Genomic DNA, 20,547 nt, shown 5'->3' with positions numbered 1-20,547 from the left:
TTTAAACATCTCTTTGTAACTCATCAACGTTCATCAAGCAGGCTATTTCTCACATGTTGATCGGCATGTGGCTTAAAGACATTATTTCATTAAAACAATTGTACTTACCGGGTACAGAAAAACAACTCAAATAATTAAATAAATTAACATTCATTTGTGTGAAAGATTATGTTCTTGCTAAATATGTATGGGGTGGGGGTAAAGGAAAAGTAAGATGTAAGGATAGGTCCTCACAGATATGGAACACTAGAGGAACAGATTCCTATTTCCTAACACTCCCTGTAAGAAATTATGAAACTGACAGAAAAGTCAGGGAAACGTGTATCAGTTTCATTCCTGATAAATACAGCTCGAGTCTCCACCTGTCTGCACACATATCCCATGAAAGGTCTACATCATAGAGAAACAAAACTAAATGCATATTTGATGCTACATAGCAGAAGTATTTTTCCAAAAATGGATGCTTTATGTCCCTTAACAATCTTCTCCCTAAAATTACAACATATATACAAGACCAGGATTAAATATGAAAGCAAAATATGTACTGGTGTTCTTGCCATTTGGAAAAAGAAACATACTACAGTTTGTAGAATAGTTATTAATCATAAGGCCACCCATCCACTCAATGAGGGAGCTGAAAATACTTATTCTAACTCCTTTTTGGGTCTCAGTAGTGAGTAAAATACAAGGAGAGGCAAGAGGAGTATAGGGTTTGACTTGCTGCATTTCCCAATATTTTCAGAAGGACTAGACTCATAAACTGAGGAAGGAATGCTGAAAAGTCAGTCAGAACCCAAATACTAACAAGATAAATAAGCTGGTGACAGACATGAACCAAAGTACATTCCAGGAAAGCAATCCCAAAATTAGGACACTCAGTTTACATAATATTACTGGCAACTTGTTTGCCTGTTCATTGATATAAGCCTTGTTTCTTCTCTGACACACAAATCAATCTTCTCCAAATGGAAAAAGACAAAAAAAAAAAAAAAGCATCTCTGGGCAGGGAGACATCACCAACTTCTACTATTCAATTATGATCCCTCACAACAGGTATTCTCTCTGCAACATCAGGAATTAATCCCAGGGCTAAGCACACTGAAAAAAGACTACCACCAGCCATTTAAGGCTATAAATTATTTATGTGTTTTAAATATGCTGAGTTTTTTGGATAGAAACTTAGATTTACTCAGAATATTCAAGTAATGTATGCAGAATTTAGAATGTTTTCTACAAATTGGAGTGTATATTTTCCTTTTATTGATGACTGATAGAGATTTCAATCTTTTCTGTCAATTTTAAATATAATATTCATATATATTTAACAAATATTAGGACCTGTGACTTAATATAGTTGTGTAGGCCAGACTCTCTGCTTTCTTTTAAATTTGTTTGTTTTGGGGTTTTTTTTACATGTCAAACTATTTATATGTGAAAATACAGCCTGGAACAAGTTTGAAATGTTTGGCAAAATATACACCTAATACAGGATAGATTAAAAACTCACAAAAAAATTTCAAAATTACAACACCAAAAAAATAATAAACTTTAAAGCAGTTAGGGCCTTTGTCTAGGAATTCCTTCACCTTTCCATACAGACAGTTAAAAGAGGAACTTTTATTGGACACACATTTCCATAGATTATTTAATATACTCCCCAAATCTCTGATCCTGACTGTTTCTCAATCAACCTACTCCACACCCATTTCTCAGTAAGAGGTTATCTTTGAGCAATACATGGAATAAGTAATCAAAAAAATTTGGAGACTATTTTTTAGGGTCATCCAATTCTTGTACATCAGTTAGTACTTTAAGGTAGTGCCTTCACAAATTAACCCAGAAATAATTACCAGTTGTTTACAGATCCAATTAGTCACTTACCAAAATTAAAATTATAGATTTTTTAATGATTTCTCTAACTTTAAACTTCCACAAGCTTTATAATTTCTCCTGCCTCAGTGTCTACTAATAAGCATTCTTTTTATCATTTTATTGGATATTCTATGTACTTACATTTCAAATGTTAACCCCCTTCCCCCCTCTCCCATTTCCCCTCCCCCCTTCCCTTGCTTCCATGAAAATGCTCCCACTCCCAATGACCCACTTCCACCTCATAGCTTTGGCATTCCCCTACACTGAGAAATGAGCCTTCACTGGACCAAAGCCCTCTCCTCACATTGATGCCAGACAATGACATCCTTGCTACATATGCACCTGGAGCTGTGGGTCTCTCCATGTGTACCCATTAGTTGGTGTTTTAGTCACTTAGAGCTCTAGGGCATTGTTTGGTTGGTAATGTTCTTCCATGGGGTTGCAGGCCCTTTCAGCTTCTTCAGTCCTTTCTCTAGCTCCTCCATTGGGGTCCCCTTGCTCAGTCCAGTGGTTAGATGCAAGCATCCTCATCAAGTATCAGTATGGTTCTGGCAGAACCTCTGAGGAGACATCCATGTCAGGCTCCTGCCAGTAAACACTTCTTGGCATAAGAAATAGTGACTGGGTTTGTTGGATTTATATGAGATGGATCCCCAGGTGACATAGTCTCTAAATGATCTTTTCTTCAGTACCTGCTTTACTATTTTGTCCTGCTATTTACTCCAATGAGTATTTTGTTCACCCTTCTAATCAGAACTGAGGCACCCACACTTAGGTCTTTCTTCTTTTTGAGGTTCATAAGGTCTGTGAATTGTATCTTGGGTATTCCGAGCTTTAGGGCTAGTATCTTCTTATTATTGAGTGTATACCATGTGTAACTGGATTACCTCACTCAGGATGATAATTTCTAGTTCCATCTATTTGCCTAGGAATTTCATGAAGTCATTGTTTTTTAATAGCTGAGTAGTACTCCATTGTGTAAATGTACCACACTTTCTGTATCCATTCCTCTGTTGAACGACATCTGGGTTCTTTTCTAGCTTTGGCTATTATAAATAAGGCTGTTATGAACATGGTGGAACGTGTATCCTTGTTATATGTGGGAGCATCTTTACGGTCTATGCCCAGGAGTGGAATAGCTGGATTTTCAGGTAGTACTATGTCCAATTTTCTGAGGAACCGCCAGACTTATTTCCAGAGTGCCAGCTTGCAATCCCACCAACAATGGAGGAATGTTCCTCTTTATCCAAATCCTCACCAGCATCTGCTCTCACCTGAGTTTTTGATCTTAGTTATTCTGACCGATGTGAGGTAGAATCTCAGGGTTGTTTTTATCTGCATTTCCCTGATGACTAAGGAAGTCAAGCATTTCTTGAGGTGTTTCTCAGCCATTTGATATTCTTCAGTTGAGAATTCTTTGTTTAGCTCTGTACCCCATTTTTAATAGGGTTATTTGATTCTCTATAATCTAACTTCTTGAGTTCTTTGTATATATTGGATATTGGTACTCTATCAGATGTAGGATTGATAAAGATATTTTCCCAATATGTTGGTTGCTATTTTATCCTATTGACAGTGTCCTTTGCCTTACAGACGTTTGGCAAATTTTATGAGGTCTCATTTGTTGATTCTTGATCATGGAGCATAAGCCACTAGTGTTTTGTTCAAGAAATTTTCCCCTGTGCCTATGTGTTCTAAGCTCTTCCCCATTTTCTCTTCTATTAGTTTCATTGTACCTGGTTTAATGTGGAGGTCTTTTATCCACTTGGACCTGAGCTTTGTACAAAAAGATAAGAATGGATCAATTTGCATTATTCTGCATGCTGACTGCCAGTTGAACTAGCATTATTTGTTGAAAATACTGTCCTTTTTCCATTGAATGTTTTTAGCTCCTTTGTCAAAGATCAAGTGACCATAGATATGTGGGTTTATTTCTGGCTCTTCAATTCTGTTCCAACGATCTTCCTGCCTGTCTCTGTACCAATACCATTTTGGTTTTTATTACAATTAATATGTGATAGAGCTGGAGGTCAAGAATAATAATTTCCTCAGAAGTTCTTTATTGTTGTGGATAGTTTTTGCTATCCTGGGTTTTTTGTTAGTCAAATAAATTTGCAAATTGCTCTTCCTATCTCTATAAGAACAGAGTTGGAGTTTTGATAGGGATTGCATTAAATCTGTAGATTGCTCTTGGCAAGATGGCCATTTTTACTATATTAATCCTGCCAACCCATGAGCATAGGGAATCTTTCCATCTTCTGAGATCTTCAATTTCTTCCTTCACAGACATGAAATTCTTGTCATACAGATCTTTCACTTGCTTGGATAGGGTCACACCAAGGTATTTTATATTATTTGCAACTATTGTGAAGGGTGTCATTTCCCTCATTTCTTTCTCAGCCTATTTATCCTTTGAGTAGAGGAAGGCTATTGATTTGTTTGAGTTAATTTTATATCCAGCTACTTTGCTGAAGTCATTTATCAGCTATAGGAGTTCTTTGGTGAAATTTTTTTAGGTCACTTGAGTATATTATTATATCATCTGCAAATAGTGATATTTTTACCTCTTCATTTCCAATTTGTATCCGTTTGACATCCATTTATTGTCTAATTGCTCTGGCCAGGACTTCCAGTACTATACTGAATAGGTAGGGGGAGAGTGGGTAGTCTTGTCTAGTGGGATTGCTTCAAGTTTCTCGCCATTTACTGTGACTGTTGGTTTACTGTATATTTCTTTTGCTATGTTTAGCTATACACCTTGAATTCCTGATCTTTCCAAGACTTTTAACATGAAAAGGTGTTGAGTTTGTCAAATGCTTTCTCGGCATCTAATGAGATGATCATGTGGGTTTTTTTTCTTTAAGTTTATATACATACAGTGGATTACATTGGTAAATTTCTGTGTATTGAACCATCCCTGCATCCCTGGGATGAAGCCTACTTGATCATGGTGAATGATTGTTTGGCTGCAAGCATGCACATCTGTATTGGTCAGGCTCTGGCAGCACTCCACATTTTAGGGGTCTTATAAAAAGCTACTACAATAGAAGCTTTTAAATATATATACATACATGAAAAGTATCAAAATATAGTCACCAAATAATGGGTAAGAAAAATCCCCAACCAGACATCTCTTGCCAAATGAATCCTCAAATGCCAGGAATGGGTTACTTCTAATTGAGTGGTTGGCCAAAAGTGCCCAAGGAAACCCCCAAACAAACCAAAGCTACTTGTTTTCTCCAAAAACTGATGGCAAGGCCTTACTGCTAGAGACAACATTTTACATATCTTATTAAACTTTGAAAGGTTGAGCTGGAGCCTAATTAGAGCCTTCATCCTTACTGACTACTACTGTTCATGGTACTGGAAGATACTCTGAATACTCCTGCATAAGAAAGGTAAACACCAACACAGCTACAAACTATTCAATCTACAATGATGACCTACCCTCATACTACAGTGATGCAATTATGCCACAAACATTGTGGGAGGAACCAACTGGTCTCTGACTGAAGTTTAGGCCCACTTCATGAGAAGAAACCTTTGCCTGGCACTGTAGGGTGGCCAAAAACCTAAGACTAGACCTGAGGACATGAGGTAAAATAAAATACTATTGTTCTACTTAACAAAGCAATAAAATTATTTCTAATGACATTAGGCTGCTATAGATCAGTGTCTCACTCAGCCATCATCAAAAAAGCATCATCCTACAATACATGAGAAGTCACACAATTACCCACAGCTAGACAACTGCAAAGAGATTCTTCAGAACATTCAGTCCTTTTTGTTATTTTGGTTTTTTTTTTTTTTTTCCTTTTTTTTTTTTTTCAGAGCTGAGGACCGAACCCAGGGTCTCGCGCTTGCTAGGCAAGCGTTCTACCACTGAGATAAATCCCCAACCCCAGAACATTCAGTCCTAAATGGAATTTCTTCGTCAGATTCATTCCCTAAGGGCTCAAGGAACTTTGCAGAAGAAGAAACAGAAATATTTTAAGAGTCCATGAGGATGGAAGACAACAAGAAACAAGACCTTCTCGACACAAGTACACTGACATACATTTAAATTCACAGAGACTCCGGTATCATAAAAGGACCTACACAGGTCTAAATCAGACAGGGTCAATACAATTAAGTAGGAAATAAACACAATCTCCCATCCCCAACTAAAATGCTATCGATATCTCCAGTTAACAACTGTTTAAAAGGAAAAAATAATAGCTTTTAAGGGGGTCTTACTGGGTATATATACTATACCTAAGGGCAGGCTCTAAGCCCAGCAGTAAATAGCCAAAACAAAGTAAACTCATGGGTATTTTTGAAGATGATTTTTGGTCTCATATTGCATTGCTTGGGTCTTTTCACTGTAGGTTTTAGTTTTTTCAAAACTTACTTTAATTAGTGTTCATAAATGCTTCAACATCCCTTCTATCTGACTGAGCAGAGGTAGCAGAACGTGACTAAGGACTAAGAGGATAAGGACCTGTTTAAAAGTAGTTTTTTCTTTTTTTGAACTATTTCCATCTTTGTTGTCAGGATATGAGCAGTGTCAATCCAGTCCAATCAGCAAACACCAAGCATTGATCTGAACAGTGATTCAATCTAGAAAAAAACGTGAGGATCTGCTGAACTGCTGAGTCCTCGGAAGAAGTTCTTTTTCTCAGTAAAGTCACAACAAGCGAAGATGAGCGAAAACATTGCAAGGTAAACCAGAACAAGAGCATCCCTCATCGCCTGTGGGGTTATATTTGCATTCTTTCTGAACACATATGCCCTCACATATCTGCTTCAGCAAAACAGCACATGTCCTCACATAAGACAGTTTCCAGAAAAACATCACATGACACAACCGAGTTGTTAGAAAAACCAGGAATTTCCTCTTCATTTTACTTTTGTTCATATATTATAAATGGGTTGAAAGTAGAGAAGATCTCTGAGGAGATGAGAGAGAGGAAACCATGAACAGAATACATTTTATCTCTAGAGTGGTAGCTGTCTCTAACACTGTTGCCTGTTTGTGTAATCCATTGCCCTAACTGGGCTGCCTTGTCTGAACTCAGTGGAAAATGGTGGGCCTACCTCCCCTGCAGAGACTTGATGTGCCAAGGTGGAAGGATATCCAGGAGCCCTACCCTCTCAGAGAAGAGGTGGAGGAGGATAGAGGAGGGATTTGTGAAAGAGGGAACTAGGAGAAGGGGGCAGCAATAGGAATGCAAAATAAATAAATTAACTATTGCGAAAAAGAATATGCTATATTAAACACTTTATTTTCAATCTTGGAAACAATTGCACATCTACTGAACATTTATACTTTATTCTTGGCATTTTTCTTGAAACAATATATTATATCAGCTGTTTTATGGCATAAACATTGAATGTAGTATTATAAGTAAGCTAGAGATTAATTGAAATACATAAATGTAGGTTATAGGTAAATACTTCACCATTTTATTTAAAACTTGTAAGTATCTATAGCTAGACCAGTATAATTCTTTACTATAGTTTAAATCTTATCATTATGCACATAGATAAGTATATTTACCTCTCTCATAAATGAAGCTTTTCTTTACAGCCATTGAAGATCATCACAAAAACAATAATAATTGTACATAATGCAGAGATCAGCCCATCATGAGGAACCCAGCTCTGAGAGACACATTAATATCACACATCATATATTGATGGCTCAAGGAACAATACAGAAGCAGGAAGAATATAAGAACACCAGAAAGTCTGCTGTAAAACAGTCTGTCCTAGAAATGGCTACTGAAACAAGACCAGAACAACAGCAATATCAACAAACATGCTAACATAAAAAAAGAAATCTCTATGAGATTCCAACCTTAGAAAAAGAACTACAGGCATCTATCAACTCCTGAGAAATCAGCCTCCCCCATGTAAGAGCATACAGAGTAATGAACCTTAAAGCCATATGTCTTAAATAGGGTTCCATTGCTGTGAAGAAACACCAAGACCAAGGCAATTCTAATAAGAGACAACATTTAATTGGGGTTGGCTTACAGGCTCAGAGGGTCAGCCCATTTTCAGCATAGCAGTGTCCAATCAAATATGGCTCTGGAGAAGGAGATGAGAATCCTGGCATCTCAATCAAAAGGGAGCTAGAAGACTGACACTTTATCACTCACTGGGAGAAGCTTCAAAGTCCACCCCCACAGTGACACACTTCCTCCAACAAGGCCACACCTCCTAGTGGTGCCTTTCCCTGGGCCAAACATACTCAAACCACCACTATATATACACAAACAACAAAAATAAACCCAGAAGGTCCTATTTTTATATATTTGCACGCACGCACACACACACACACACACACACACACGTGCACATATGCACTTCTCTATGTAACAAATATAATTTTTAAAAGAAGCCATCAACTTGAGAAGGCATATGGGGGTGCTTTGAGGGAAGGTAACTGAGAGAAGCACAGGTGGAGAAGTGATATTATTCTATTCCAACTAAAGCCATTGTTTAAAATAAATTTTTAAAAGAACATGAGCATTCATGATTTTTAAGTATAAATGATCCTGGAAATGATCTCCAATGGATGTGTAAAGATAATACATTTTTTAAATGCTATTTAAAGAATATTTCATTTAGTGAACCAAATACAATATTTGTACATGAATAATTAATATTCTACTTAGTCAAAAATAGATCTGCCTGGGTGACTTACAGTGGAAAATATAATGTGGGGCCTGTTGTAATTATTATGGATTATTAAAGCATCTTTGCTTCTTTTAAAAGTATCTGATGACTAAGGATAGCTATTTCACACAACCTTTCCCATCCTTAAAAGCAGATGTTAACATTGTTATTTACTAAGTTTAGTGTGAGGCAACATTCTTCTATGCCTAAAGGACATGCCCTACGAACACTTTTTGGAGTCTTAGCTCTGTAAATGTACCTTCTGCTTGCCAAATGTAACTATCATCTCAGAGGCTTACTGCTTTCTAGTTCTTTCTGAACTCAGTGGCTGCTTCAACTCAGCTGTTCTGGTTCAAAGGCCTCTCCATGTTGACTGATTCAGTCAGGCTTCTCTCGGTTTCTCACTGAATTGTTCTGACCGGCCTCAAACTAACTGGCAATCTGTTCTGCTCTTCTGGCTCCTTGCTCTCTGGCTTCCCCTGCCTTCACTGCCCTGCACTGAACTGCAGGGACTCAGCTCTGCTGCAAGGCACTCACTGACCTGACACCCAACTCACTGACTGACCAGAATGGATTGACTCTCCCTGGACTATGCTTCAACAGCTTCTCGTTCCTTGACTGCTCTCATGAGACTAGAGCATACCCTATCTCTGAGTCATTCTCTCAGACTAGAGCATACCCTATCTCTGAGTCATTCTCTCAGACTAGAGCATACCCTATCTCTGAGTCATTCTCTCAGATCTTTCTCTGGTTTTTCACATTATCTGCCACTGAACTAGACAGTATTATCAAACATGGTGGCTTCCTTCTACGGATTAACCTCACTTTTAATGTTTGAGATTAAAAGTATGTACTAAGGGCATGTCTGTATTCAGCCAGACCATACTGTAGTCAGGGTTTGTCTGCATTTCAGCCAGAGCATATAGACCTAGAAGGTTTTTGAGTGTGATTCTTTGCTATAGAAATCCTACTGATGGATTAAAATCCTTCTATACAGCTCATTTATCCAAAGCATAAAAGTAGCATCTAGATGGGGAACTCCAGATCCCAGAGCAACTAGCTATTTCTACCCATCACCTATCCCCAGTTGTGCTACCTTTTGAGGGATAACATCTATGGCCTAAGGGAAAGCAAACTGTTATTTAGTGGTTAGTGATTAGTTTTATTTGGGGAGGCATATAAAGTACTAAAATGTGATAGCTTAAACATCATAAATATGTTGTTTCAAAGTTACCAAAGACATACACAGGTGTTGATTAAACTAGTTCTTTCTGAGAGCCTCATGCTTCTCCCTGGCTTACAGATGATTGCTTTCCTGTTCTAATCTGTCTTTATTACATACATAGTTATTTCCAATTTTCCTTTTTTATAAGGTCATCAGTCTTATTGAGTTAGGACACACCATAATAACATTACTCAGTTACATTCTGAGCTACTGGGGGGTTGAAAGTTAAGTTCTTAGAATTGGAATTTTGGTGAGAACACAACTCGACTCACTGCAAATCTTGTAGCTAGTTCCCCTAAGTACATGTAGCCTCGGATAGTCATGAATGATCCAACACAAAATCATAAAGTCAGCATTTCCTGTAACCCAATACAATTGCCATAAATGCATTGCCAAATGCCTGTTCTCATACTGGCAATACTGAACACAATTAGAGGAATATCAGAAAAAGTCCACACTGTTCAGAGAGAAAGGTGGTGGCTCAGATATAAAAGGAGCTTGAGGGAATGGCATACAAGAGAGACTTGATCAATCTGTAGGAAACAATACTTTTTTAATCATGAGCGTTTTGTAACTTGATTGTGTACTTTTTTTCAGACTTGTAGAAGGCAATGTCATGTCACATCATCAAAAGGCCAGACAAAGCTGAACCCACTTCCCTTTGTGGCAGATAAATCTGTAGGCCACAGTTTGTACCTGAAGAGGCATGTCAGTGTTATTACATTTTCTCCTCGATGGGCTGTTTCTATGAGTGTTCTCTCAATAATGAGTCAGGGCTCACTGAGGAACTGGAAAGAACATCATATTTCTAATAAATTCTCAGGGAATGACTTGTACATGAAAGTTTGTAAGATGACAACTGACTGTTGTCATAAAAGTCTGTTTCAAGCTTAACCACAGCAACCAATGGCACCGACTCCGATGTATAAAAGTTGCTAATAATAATCAAACAAGCAACTAGTCTTGCCCGTTCTTTAAATGAAGGTATCAAACTTCAGAAATCCTAGGATTAGGCTGTTAATGAGAGTTGGCATCTACATTTAACCATAGGTTATATTCCAAAGTTTATGTTCTTATAAACAGAACAGTACCGCAGGCCATTTTATCCTGTACCACAGGAGCCAAGAGTCTACGACGCCTTGGAACCATGCTTCTTCTCGCCTTCCTGAATCACTGAAGCCTTTTCCCTATTTATCCTCCAGAGTGTGTATGGCTGGCACTTTCTGAGAATGAAACTAGGACCTCAAAAACTGGACTTTTGACCAGATTGTCCTCTTTCATTCCCAAAGTAAAGAGGCTAGTGAAGGTGAGCCCCAGAAGAAACTCAAAATCCTGTCTTTTCACATCTCGACCAGACAGCAGCCCAGGGAACCACAAATCCAGAGACTGCAGGTCCTGGCTTTTCTCACATTCTATTTCACATGAACTAGTGATCTCAGAGTAAGCATGTTCCCTGACCACAAAGCCAGCATGTTGGGAGTGCCTCTTGCCTGATAGAGCTGCCTAGACTGGATTCCTCAGTCAAGAAGTCCAATGGCCTTACCTCCCTCCCATCACTATGCTCTATAACTCCAGCCAGTCTTCCAGTAAATTAGAACCAAGCAACTAGACAATGATCCCTTACTTGGTGCTCCTTTAATGCTCATTAGATTAAATATTTCTTTCCTCGATTTCTGTTTGCAGATACATAGTGCCCAAATGATGCAAAATAGTTTTGCTTATGTTATCCAACCCTGATAGTATTTTTAAGAACCTGCTCCATATGGTTAGCTTCTTTTCCAAAGGAAGAAAATAGTCTTCAGTGGGACCAAATGACTTTTTCTAGCTCCTTCCGGGAAGGAATCAAAGTGAACATTCAGTTTGTTTGTTTAAATTTCTGCTTTCTTCCTCCTCTAAACCATTGCATTTCTGAGTCTGAATATTCTTGCTCAACTCTTGTGCCTATGATTATACTGCAATAGTCTCACCTGAAGCTACCTATTTAGTTTTCAATTTTTTTATTTTTTTCAACAAATATATTAAGGATGAACATTATATACCAGGTTGTGGACTAGCAGAGAATCCAAAACTAGACAAGACAGAGACAAACTCTTTTTGTAGAACTCAGAACCCTGTCTCTTTGCCTGAACCAGCTTAGAACTTTAGTGCAGATGCCAAAACCACTGAACCAAAAGAAGATCCTAAAAAGAAAAGAATAGAAGTCCTTTCATAAGAAAAGTAAAAAGAAGTCAGAGTCTCGTTCCTGGAAGTGCCATCAGGAAGATTTTTGGGAACATGGAGGTACAATGCAAGGACTAAAATGCACCATTCAAAGAAAGGACACTAAGCCTTCTGTTTGCAGCAGCTGAATGCATGGTGATTAGCTCATTAAGAGAACATTTTCATACACTCTTCTAATTTGTGAAGTTCCCAGACTGAGCCAGACATAGCTGCTTGTGAGGTCATGTTTTATAACAACTTATTCACAGTCACAGAGAAAGCCAGAGCCAATCTGGCTGGTGTGATTTAAGAGTCTTCACTGCATAACAGCCTCGGATCAGTATCTGCACTCCGTTCCCGTCAGTCCTATCTCGCAGTCTCATAGAGCTCCCTCATTCTCCTTTGAAAGATGAACTCTACCTATCATGGATAAGTCTTAAGAGAACTCTGAGAAATGTAACAAATATTCTCTAAAACTCTTAGAAGAACCCATTCTCGAGACCTTTCTCTTTTACTATTTTATTTATTTACATTCCAAAACTTGTCCCTCCTCCTGGTCCACCCTCCCTGAATTCTTCACCCTCCTCCTCCCACCTCTGAAAGAGAGCTTCCCCACCCACCCACCTTTTTCACCCTGCTCCTAGCATCCCTCTTCCCTGAGGCATCAGGTTTCCACAGGAAACGGACAGAAGAGAAGAAAAGGAAAAAATAAAGGCACAGGAAGCATACACATACAGAAGCAAAACCCATAAAAACACAAAATAGAAAATTATAATAGATAAGTAAGACCAAAAAAAAGTTGAAACAAAGCTATATGAAACAAAGGTAAACAAATAATCTAGAAAAATACCATTGAGTTAATTTTGTGTTGGCCATCTACTGCAGGGCCTCAGGCTACTTGTAAGCATGGTTAGTACATCCAGTGAGAGTCCCCTGGAGAAAACTCATTTTTCCTTTGGGACTGGTTGTTAGTTGGAGATAGCTTCTTGGTTAGAAATGGAAGCTTCTGTTCACTGTCTCCTCGGTAGTGGGACCCCGTCTGGTCTGGAGCTGTGCAGACCCTGTGTGTGCTGCTACAGTATCTGTAAGTTCTTATGTGTAACAGTTAGTTTTCCTGTGTCTGAAAGACAATGTTTCAATGGAGTCATCTACACACCAGCCCCAGTTCTGACAACCACTCTACCTCCTCTTCGGCATAGCTCTCTGATCGTTGTGAGGAGGAATTTGATAAAAACATCCCCATTTAGTCGTGATATTATTAAGAAGTGGCGAGACATTTATGAGATGAGGCTTAACACAAAAGAATTGGGTCAGTAAAGGTGCTGCCTTCCAACAAGATTAATACAGTAAGTTGAAAGAGAAAAACAAATCCTTGGGTTCAGCTGTCTTTCCATGGAGTCAAGACAATACCAAGAGAAAGCCAGACATGAAGAAGCCAGCATGTAAATAATTGGGTAATATACTGGATAATGAATATATTAAGGAATATTTTACATGAGTACTTACAACTTATATTTGGTGCTTGAGATCTGAGTTAGCTCTAAAGTCATTTTCCTGAAATAAGCAAGAAGTCCCTGAACTCTGTGGAATAACAAGGCTGTGCTTCCAAAATGGTGCCTTCTCCAGCATGGCTTAGGAAAAACAACAATAAAACAAAAACAAAAAAAAACAGCAATAAAACAAAAACAAAACAACAACAAAAAACAATATAAAGCAATTATGAAAAGAATGTGGCAGGAACCCTCATCAGAACTCATTTTCACATCTCCCTAACCATCAAGATTGACCTTCCAGTAAGTTAACTTTAAACATGTACTCTAAGCCTCCTCTGGAACAATATCCACACTGTTCCTCTCTCTCTCTCTCTCTCTCTCTCTCTCTCTCTCTCTCTCTCTCTCTCTCTCTCTCTAATCCTGATTCACATGTTATTTCTTACAGGACAGCTTTCTTAAACCATCTGCTTTCATGCCATCCTAAATCCACTAAGGCAATAGTCAGAAGGTGTCCAACTAAGAAACTCACTGCTCAAACCATACATATCCACATAAAGGCTTAGATGCTTGAGTGACTCTAAGCTTTATTTTGGACTTTGTTAAAAACCAAGCTTGTCAATTCCTACCCAAATGATAAAACACTGTGGTGATGCCTAACTATAAAATAAATGTTACAGTCCCTTTATGTGCCTGTCATGGGAAACCAATGAGATAGTCTCTAGCAAATTTTGCTTCCTGGTCAAACCAACAGCCAACATCAAACTTAATGGTGGGAAACTTGAAGCAATCCCACTAAAATCAGGGACTCAACAAGGCTGCCCACTCTCCCCCTACCTATTCAACATAGTACTGGAAGTCCTGGCCAGAGCAATTAGACAGCAAAAGAAAATCAAAGGTATACAAATCAGAAAGGAAGAAGTAAAAACATCACTATTCGCAGATGACATGATAGTGTACTTAAGCGACCCCACAAATTTCACCAGAGAACTCTTAGAGCTGATAAACAAGTTCAGCAACGTGGCCGGATATAAAATTAACTCAAACAAATCAGTAGCCTTCCTATATTCAAAGGACAAACATGTGGAAAAAGAAATTAGGGAAAAGGTACCCTTCACAATAGTCACAAAAACTATGAAATACCTTGGTGTGACTCTAACTAAGCAAGTGAAGGACCTGTATGACAAGAACTTCAAACCTCTAAAGAAGGAAATCGAGAAAGATCTCAGAAAATGAAAAAATCTCCCATGCTCATGGATTGGAAGGATTAACATTTTTAAAATGGCCATCGTACCAAAAGCAATCTACAGATTCAATGCAATCCCCATCAAAATTCCAACACAGTTTTTCACTGAGTTGGAAAGATCAATGTGCAATTTCATCTGGAATAACAAAAGACCTAGAATAGCAAAATCCATCCTCAACAACAAGAAAACATCTGCAGGAATCACTATCCCTGACCTCAAGCTATATTCCAAGGTAATTCTGCTTAAAAGTACATGGTACTGGTACAGAAATAGGCACGTGGATCAATGGAAGAGAATAGAAGATACAGAAATGAGCCCTCACATATATGGTCACCTTATTTTTGACAAAGGAGCTGTAAACATTCAATGGAAAAAGGACAGCCTATTCAACAAATGGTGTTGGTCCAACTGGCACTCAGCATGCAGAAGAATGAAAATAGACCCTTTCTTATCTCCTTGTACAAAGCTCAAGTGCAAGTGGATCAAAGATCTCCACATTAAACCAGGTATACTGAAACTATTAGATGAGAAAGTAGGGAAAACCTTAGAACACATAGGCACAGGAGAAAATTTCCTAAACAGAACACCAATAGCCTGAGCTCTAAGATCAAAGATTGACAAATGGGACTTAATGAGACTGCAAAGTTTCTGTAAGGCTAAAGACACTATCATGAAAACAAAATGGCAGCCAACAGAGTGAGAAAGATATTTACCAACCCCACATCAGATAGAGGCCTAATATCCAAGGTATACAAAGAACTCAAAAAGCAAGATACCAGAGAATCAAACAACCCTATTAAAAAATGGGGTACAGACTTAAACAAAAAGTTCTCAATTGAGGAATATGGAATGGCTGAGAAACATCTAAGGAAGTGCTCAACATCCTTAGCCATCAGGAAAATGCAAATCAAAACAACCCTAAGATTCCACCTTACATCAGTCAGATTGGCCAAGATCCAAAACTCAGATGACAATAGATGCTGGTGAGATTGTAAAGAAAGAGGAACACTTCTCCACTGCTGGTGGGGTTGTAAACTGATACAATCACTCTGGAAATCAGTCTGGCGATTCTTCAGGAAAATGGACATAGTACTACCTGAAGACCCAGTTATTCCACTTCTGGGCATTTACCACAGAGATGCTTCAACATACAACAAAGACACATGCACCACAATGTTCATAGCAGCTCTATTTATAATAGCCAGAAGCTGGAAAGAACCCAGATGTCCTTCAGTAGATGAATGGATACAAAAATTTTGGTACATTTACACAATGGAGTACTACTCAGCTATCAGAAACAATGGCCTAACGAAATTCTCAAGAAAATAGATGCATCTAGACTATATCATCCTGAGTGAGATAACCCAGTCACAGAAGAACAGACATAATATGTAGTCACTGATAATGGAATCCTAACCCCAGAAAGCTCTGAACACCCCAGAAAAAATGCACAGACTGTGTGAAGATCAAGAAAAAAAAGACAAAAAAAGAATATATTTTAATTAAAATAGAACTGTATCACATCCCCCTTTTTTTCCTACAGCCCCTCCCAGTTTCTCTCCTATTTCCTAAAATTAATAACCTCTTTTCCTATATTATTGTTACATATATACATATGTGTATGTATATGTACCCACAGATACTTAATTACAACCTTATTAAAAAGTATTTGTATACTTTTATGCAAAAATACTTTAAAATCTGTACATTTATCCTTGTTTTTTAAAATAAAGTTAAAAAAAAAAAAGAAGCTCAAGGTAATACACTTATTTGAAGCTCAGGGCAATACATTTACATTTGTAGCTCAGGGAAGGCTCAGAGGATGTAGGTGTGGCAGTTCTTTGTCTCTTGAGACACCCTCTTGCCCCTGATTTTACAAGATCTTTGATCATTAATGTGTTTGTTCCCAGACTCAGAACTGATGTTATCTTTCTGCATGTAATTAAAGTGGTTTAAAAAAGAACTAAATAAAAGAAAGCTTCTTCAAAGTCATGTTACAGCTTAAAAAATAAAATAAAATAAAATTCTAATCACTCAGGCTGCTAGAGGTAGAGGGAAAAAAATCATTCTTCCACACTAGAGAAGATAATTTCAAGATGCTTTAGCTACTAGAAAAAAAAAGCCCACAAAAAAAAAGAAAGAAAGAAATAGAGTTAATTAATAAAAGTAATTGACCTATTTCAGTGTTGTTAATTTTTTTAATGAATAAAACAGAAAGTGGACTTTACATGTATGTCTTAGATTATTTTTAAAGTTAATTTTATGATAATTAAGCAAAAAATAAGCAAGTTATCTTTAAAAACCAGTTGCATTATAACCTAATATTGCAAACTGGGTGCTAAACCTTGATTACTAAAAACTCTGTGTTAGAGACTTCCCAGGAGACATCAAGATCAATCTTTTGAGGTATACCTCAATACTCAGATGTAAGTTCTAGCTACATCACATACTGTCTATAAATTCTGACATTATTTGTATTAGTTACTTGTTTGCATTTTTGTTTGTTTGTTTTATTTCATTTTAGCTTTTTGGTTTTGTTTGTTAAACTTGACAAAAGCAAGCAAGGGAGGATTTTCCTTGGTATATAATTGAAACAATTGTGATCTAAAAAAAAATTTTTTTGCTTCCTGGTGATATGAGGACCTTAAGCTTTGAACATGAGCAAACTGTAGCATCTCTCCCACCCCTCCCTCTTCTCCCTCCCTTTTCTGTCTCCATTATCTTTATGCTGGAAGTCATGCCCTATTATAAGTATCCTTATGTGACCAGGAATACTTACAACCAGCCATCTTTAAAGAGCAATGAGAGCAAGCATGAAAGGGGATCCCTATTCAACAAACTATGGATGACATCAGTGTACTCGCTAAAACCTAAATCACACCCTACAAGACACATTGAGCTAGGAACACTCAGCTAAGCTGCATCATAATCTGTGTTTGTTCTTGCTTTTTGTTCACTTTTATTTTTTTAGTTTTAGAGATTGAACACAAGGCCACACACTTATTAGGAAGGTATTCTATTACTGAGCCATATCCTTTGCCTCATATCTGAATTCTTAACCCATAAAAATATATACCTTGTTCTTTATTTTAAGCTCTAGGTACTGAATAATTTATTTTACAGCAGTAAATGCCTAATATAAAAGCAAATCAAAAATATCTTCCAGGTTTCTATTTTGGAAGATTATGTACCTATTCCCCCAATAACTGTCCCTCAGGACATTATAGTGCACTTTGGAGAATGTTATTCCTCAACAGCCTAGTATTTTTAGTGGATACATTAGGGTATAAAATTAAGCTTAGAATGTGATGAGATCATGAATTTCTTCTTTAATAACTTCTAAGAACCAAGAGATGAGGGAGTTTGCTGTGATTATGTCTTAATGTCAGAAGCTAAACACAGAGGCTAATGTCAAAAGTCTTACCCACATCATCGCCCAAACATGAGCTAAACAAGGACAACACCAATGGGTATGCCAAAATGGGTGGAGAAAAGCCCATAAGCTTCAGACTTACACAAAGAACTATAGACAACTGAGGAAATATAGCAGCAGGAAAAGTGGTCTTCCCTAGGGAAGAGCACAACAATTGGTTGTCCAGTGGCAAATGGTCAGCTTTTAAAGCACACATGTACTGCAGTAAATATTAAATAATAGAAGTTGGTTTATCTCTTTCCTGGCCCTGAGGTCTCACTCCTCAGGCCCGACCCTGATATGGAGACATGCACCTCTGGAGCCTGGTCCGAGCCACCAGGGCCCAACTCCTTTCCCTTGGTGGTTTACTACTGCCTGTTCTCCGCCTCTGTCCCGGGTATTTCTGTACCCCAAAATCCCACACAAACACAATAGCTTTTTATACAGGTTTATATGTTCAACTCTCAATCCACAAACCTCTCTCTCTACACAAGAGTACATCAAATAGTCAAAGATACAAACTGCCCTTCATATAAGATGCTAGACCTATAAAATCCTTAATGTTCATAGCTATTTAACGCCAATTAGTATTACCTGGGTCTAGCTGGTCCTTGGGAAACTCCATGTTGCCCCAACAACCTTTACCCTTCGTCCTCTGACCTCCTCAGAGCTCTCAGCCCTCTCTACTTCCCTTGCCCTGCCCAGTCACTGGCTTTTCTTTATTTAATTAAAATGGGAAGGTTCAGGGGAACACGGTTGAGTGTTGGCGATTCGGAGCTGTTGGATCTGTCGGAGATGGCAGAGGTAGAGGAAACACTCAAGAGGCTTCAGAGCCAGAAACGAGTACAGGGCATCATCGTGGTGAACACAGAAGGCATTCCCATCAAGAGCACAATGGACAATCCGACCATGCACAGCTTCATCTTGAAGGCACGGAGCACTGTTCGTGAGATTGACCACAAGAATGACCTAACCTTCCTTCGAATTCGCTCCAAGAAAAATGAAATTATGGTGGCACCAGATAAAGACTATTTCCTGATTGTGATTCAGAATCCAACTGAATAAGCCACTGGCTTCCTGTGTCATTCCTTAATTTAATGTCTCCCAAGAATAATAGTGTTAATCATGTCAGTGGGCACATGGTGGTTGTCTGAGAGCCCATGTAGACCATGCCATTGATAAAGGGCAGCTCTGTCCACCCACCGAGGAGTGCCTCTGATGATGCAGTCAGCCTCTAGGAAAGCTTGGCTCTCACTTCCAGCCTTCGGAACAAGAGCTGATGATAAGCCCACACCCAGCTTCCTTCTAACCTTCAGTTCATTTGTCCCGCTTGGAAAGCTAGTTTTGTTTCTAAAACTAAAAGTAACTTCACCCCTAAAAAAAAAAAATGGGAAGGTTCAGTTGGAGTCACATAACTAGGCAGCCCTTCTTGGGGAAGTGGAATTAACATTAAAATACAACAGCTTCACGACAATCTACACACATACAAGTAACATTATAAAGACTTAGCTAGTTCTATTTGGGAATTTAGATATATATTCAATGAAATAAAAATTAATGAGAAAGAAGCCATGAATTTGAAGAGTAGGAAGGGTGTATATGTATGGGGTGAAGGTTGAAGGCAGGAAAAAGGAGAAATGTTGAGATTATATTATCATTTCAAAAATAAAAGAAATTATATGAAAATTCAAATTTCAAATAAGGTCTTCCCAATAAAATATAATTTTTAAGTTGTGGTAATTACTTATATTTAGTATTCACATGATTCTACTCCCTGAAAACAATTTCAGATAAAAGCATTTCATATTAATAAGATTAACAATGAGAAGAACAAAAATATATTCAAGCTTATTCAAATGCCTTAAAAGACCTAGGAAATAAAGCTTGTTATAAATCCAGGAAATTGCCAATAGAATAATTCAATGACATTTTAGCATTCTTCTCACCCATGCATTGTGTTCTCTCAATGGTCCCAGCATGACCATCGCCAGTGAGTGGCTTCCCTTGCTGCAAAGCAGGAAGCTCAGCCCTGTAGGAAAGGCCCCTGTGGTGACTTTTAACTCTCAAAGGTCACAACTGCAGCTGGGAGAAGTAATGCTTTGTCACTAGCAGGGATGCTATCAATATTTCATCAAAGTCCTGCAAGGCTTCCCTCTGTGTCTGAATGCCCGGTCAGTTTAGTTTGACATTATGTCAGGTCACTTCAGCACTCAAATTCCTATAATTAACCAACAAATTATCTTGATCAAATCAACATCAAAATCAGGTACTATATCTATCTGCTGGGTTCAGTGCAACTGGAGAGAAAAGGACACAGGAATAAACCACTAAAACTTTTTTTTAAGATTCAGAATCTCTAGTCTTCAGAAGAGGTTCAGAAATGTTTAGCTTACACATATCCCATCCCCCTAAAAAAAGGGAATATGCTAAAAATTGTAT

General features: G+C 38.0%; 1 protein-coding gene across 1 annotated transcript; it reads left to right on the top strand.

The window, feature by feature from the left end:
* Positions 1 to 18,888: 18,888 nt before the first annotated feature.
* LOC308429288 (dynein light chain roadblock-type 1-like) lies at positions 18,889 to 19,335 on the top strand. The gene has a single exon (XM_080928026.1). The coding sequence runs from the start codon at positions 18,904 to 18,906 to the stop codon at positions 19,171 to 19,173; it is 270 nt and encodes an 89-aa protein (XP_080784152.1). The 5' UTR covers positions 18,889 to 18,903; the 3' UTR covers positions 19,174 to 19,335.
* The last annotated feature ends 1,212 nt before the right edge of the window (positions 19,336 to 20,547 follow it).

This window comes from Micromys minutus, assembly GCF_963924665.1.
Source record: "Micromys minutus genome assembly, chromosome: 13".
Classification (NCBI taxonomy): domain Eukaryota; kingdom Metazoa; phylum Chordata; class Mammalia; order Rodentia; family Muridae; genus Micromys; species Micromys minutus.
The sequence above is the reverse complement of the archived record's forward strand: the minus strand, read 5'-3'. Positions and strand labels throughout refer to the sequence as shown.

Excerpts from the sequence above, each read along its gene's own strand:
- LOC308429288 (XM_080928026.1), top strand. The coding sequence starts at position 18,904 with ATGGCAGAGGTAGAGGAAACACTCAAGAGGCTTCAGAGCCAGAAACGA.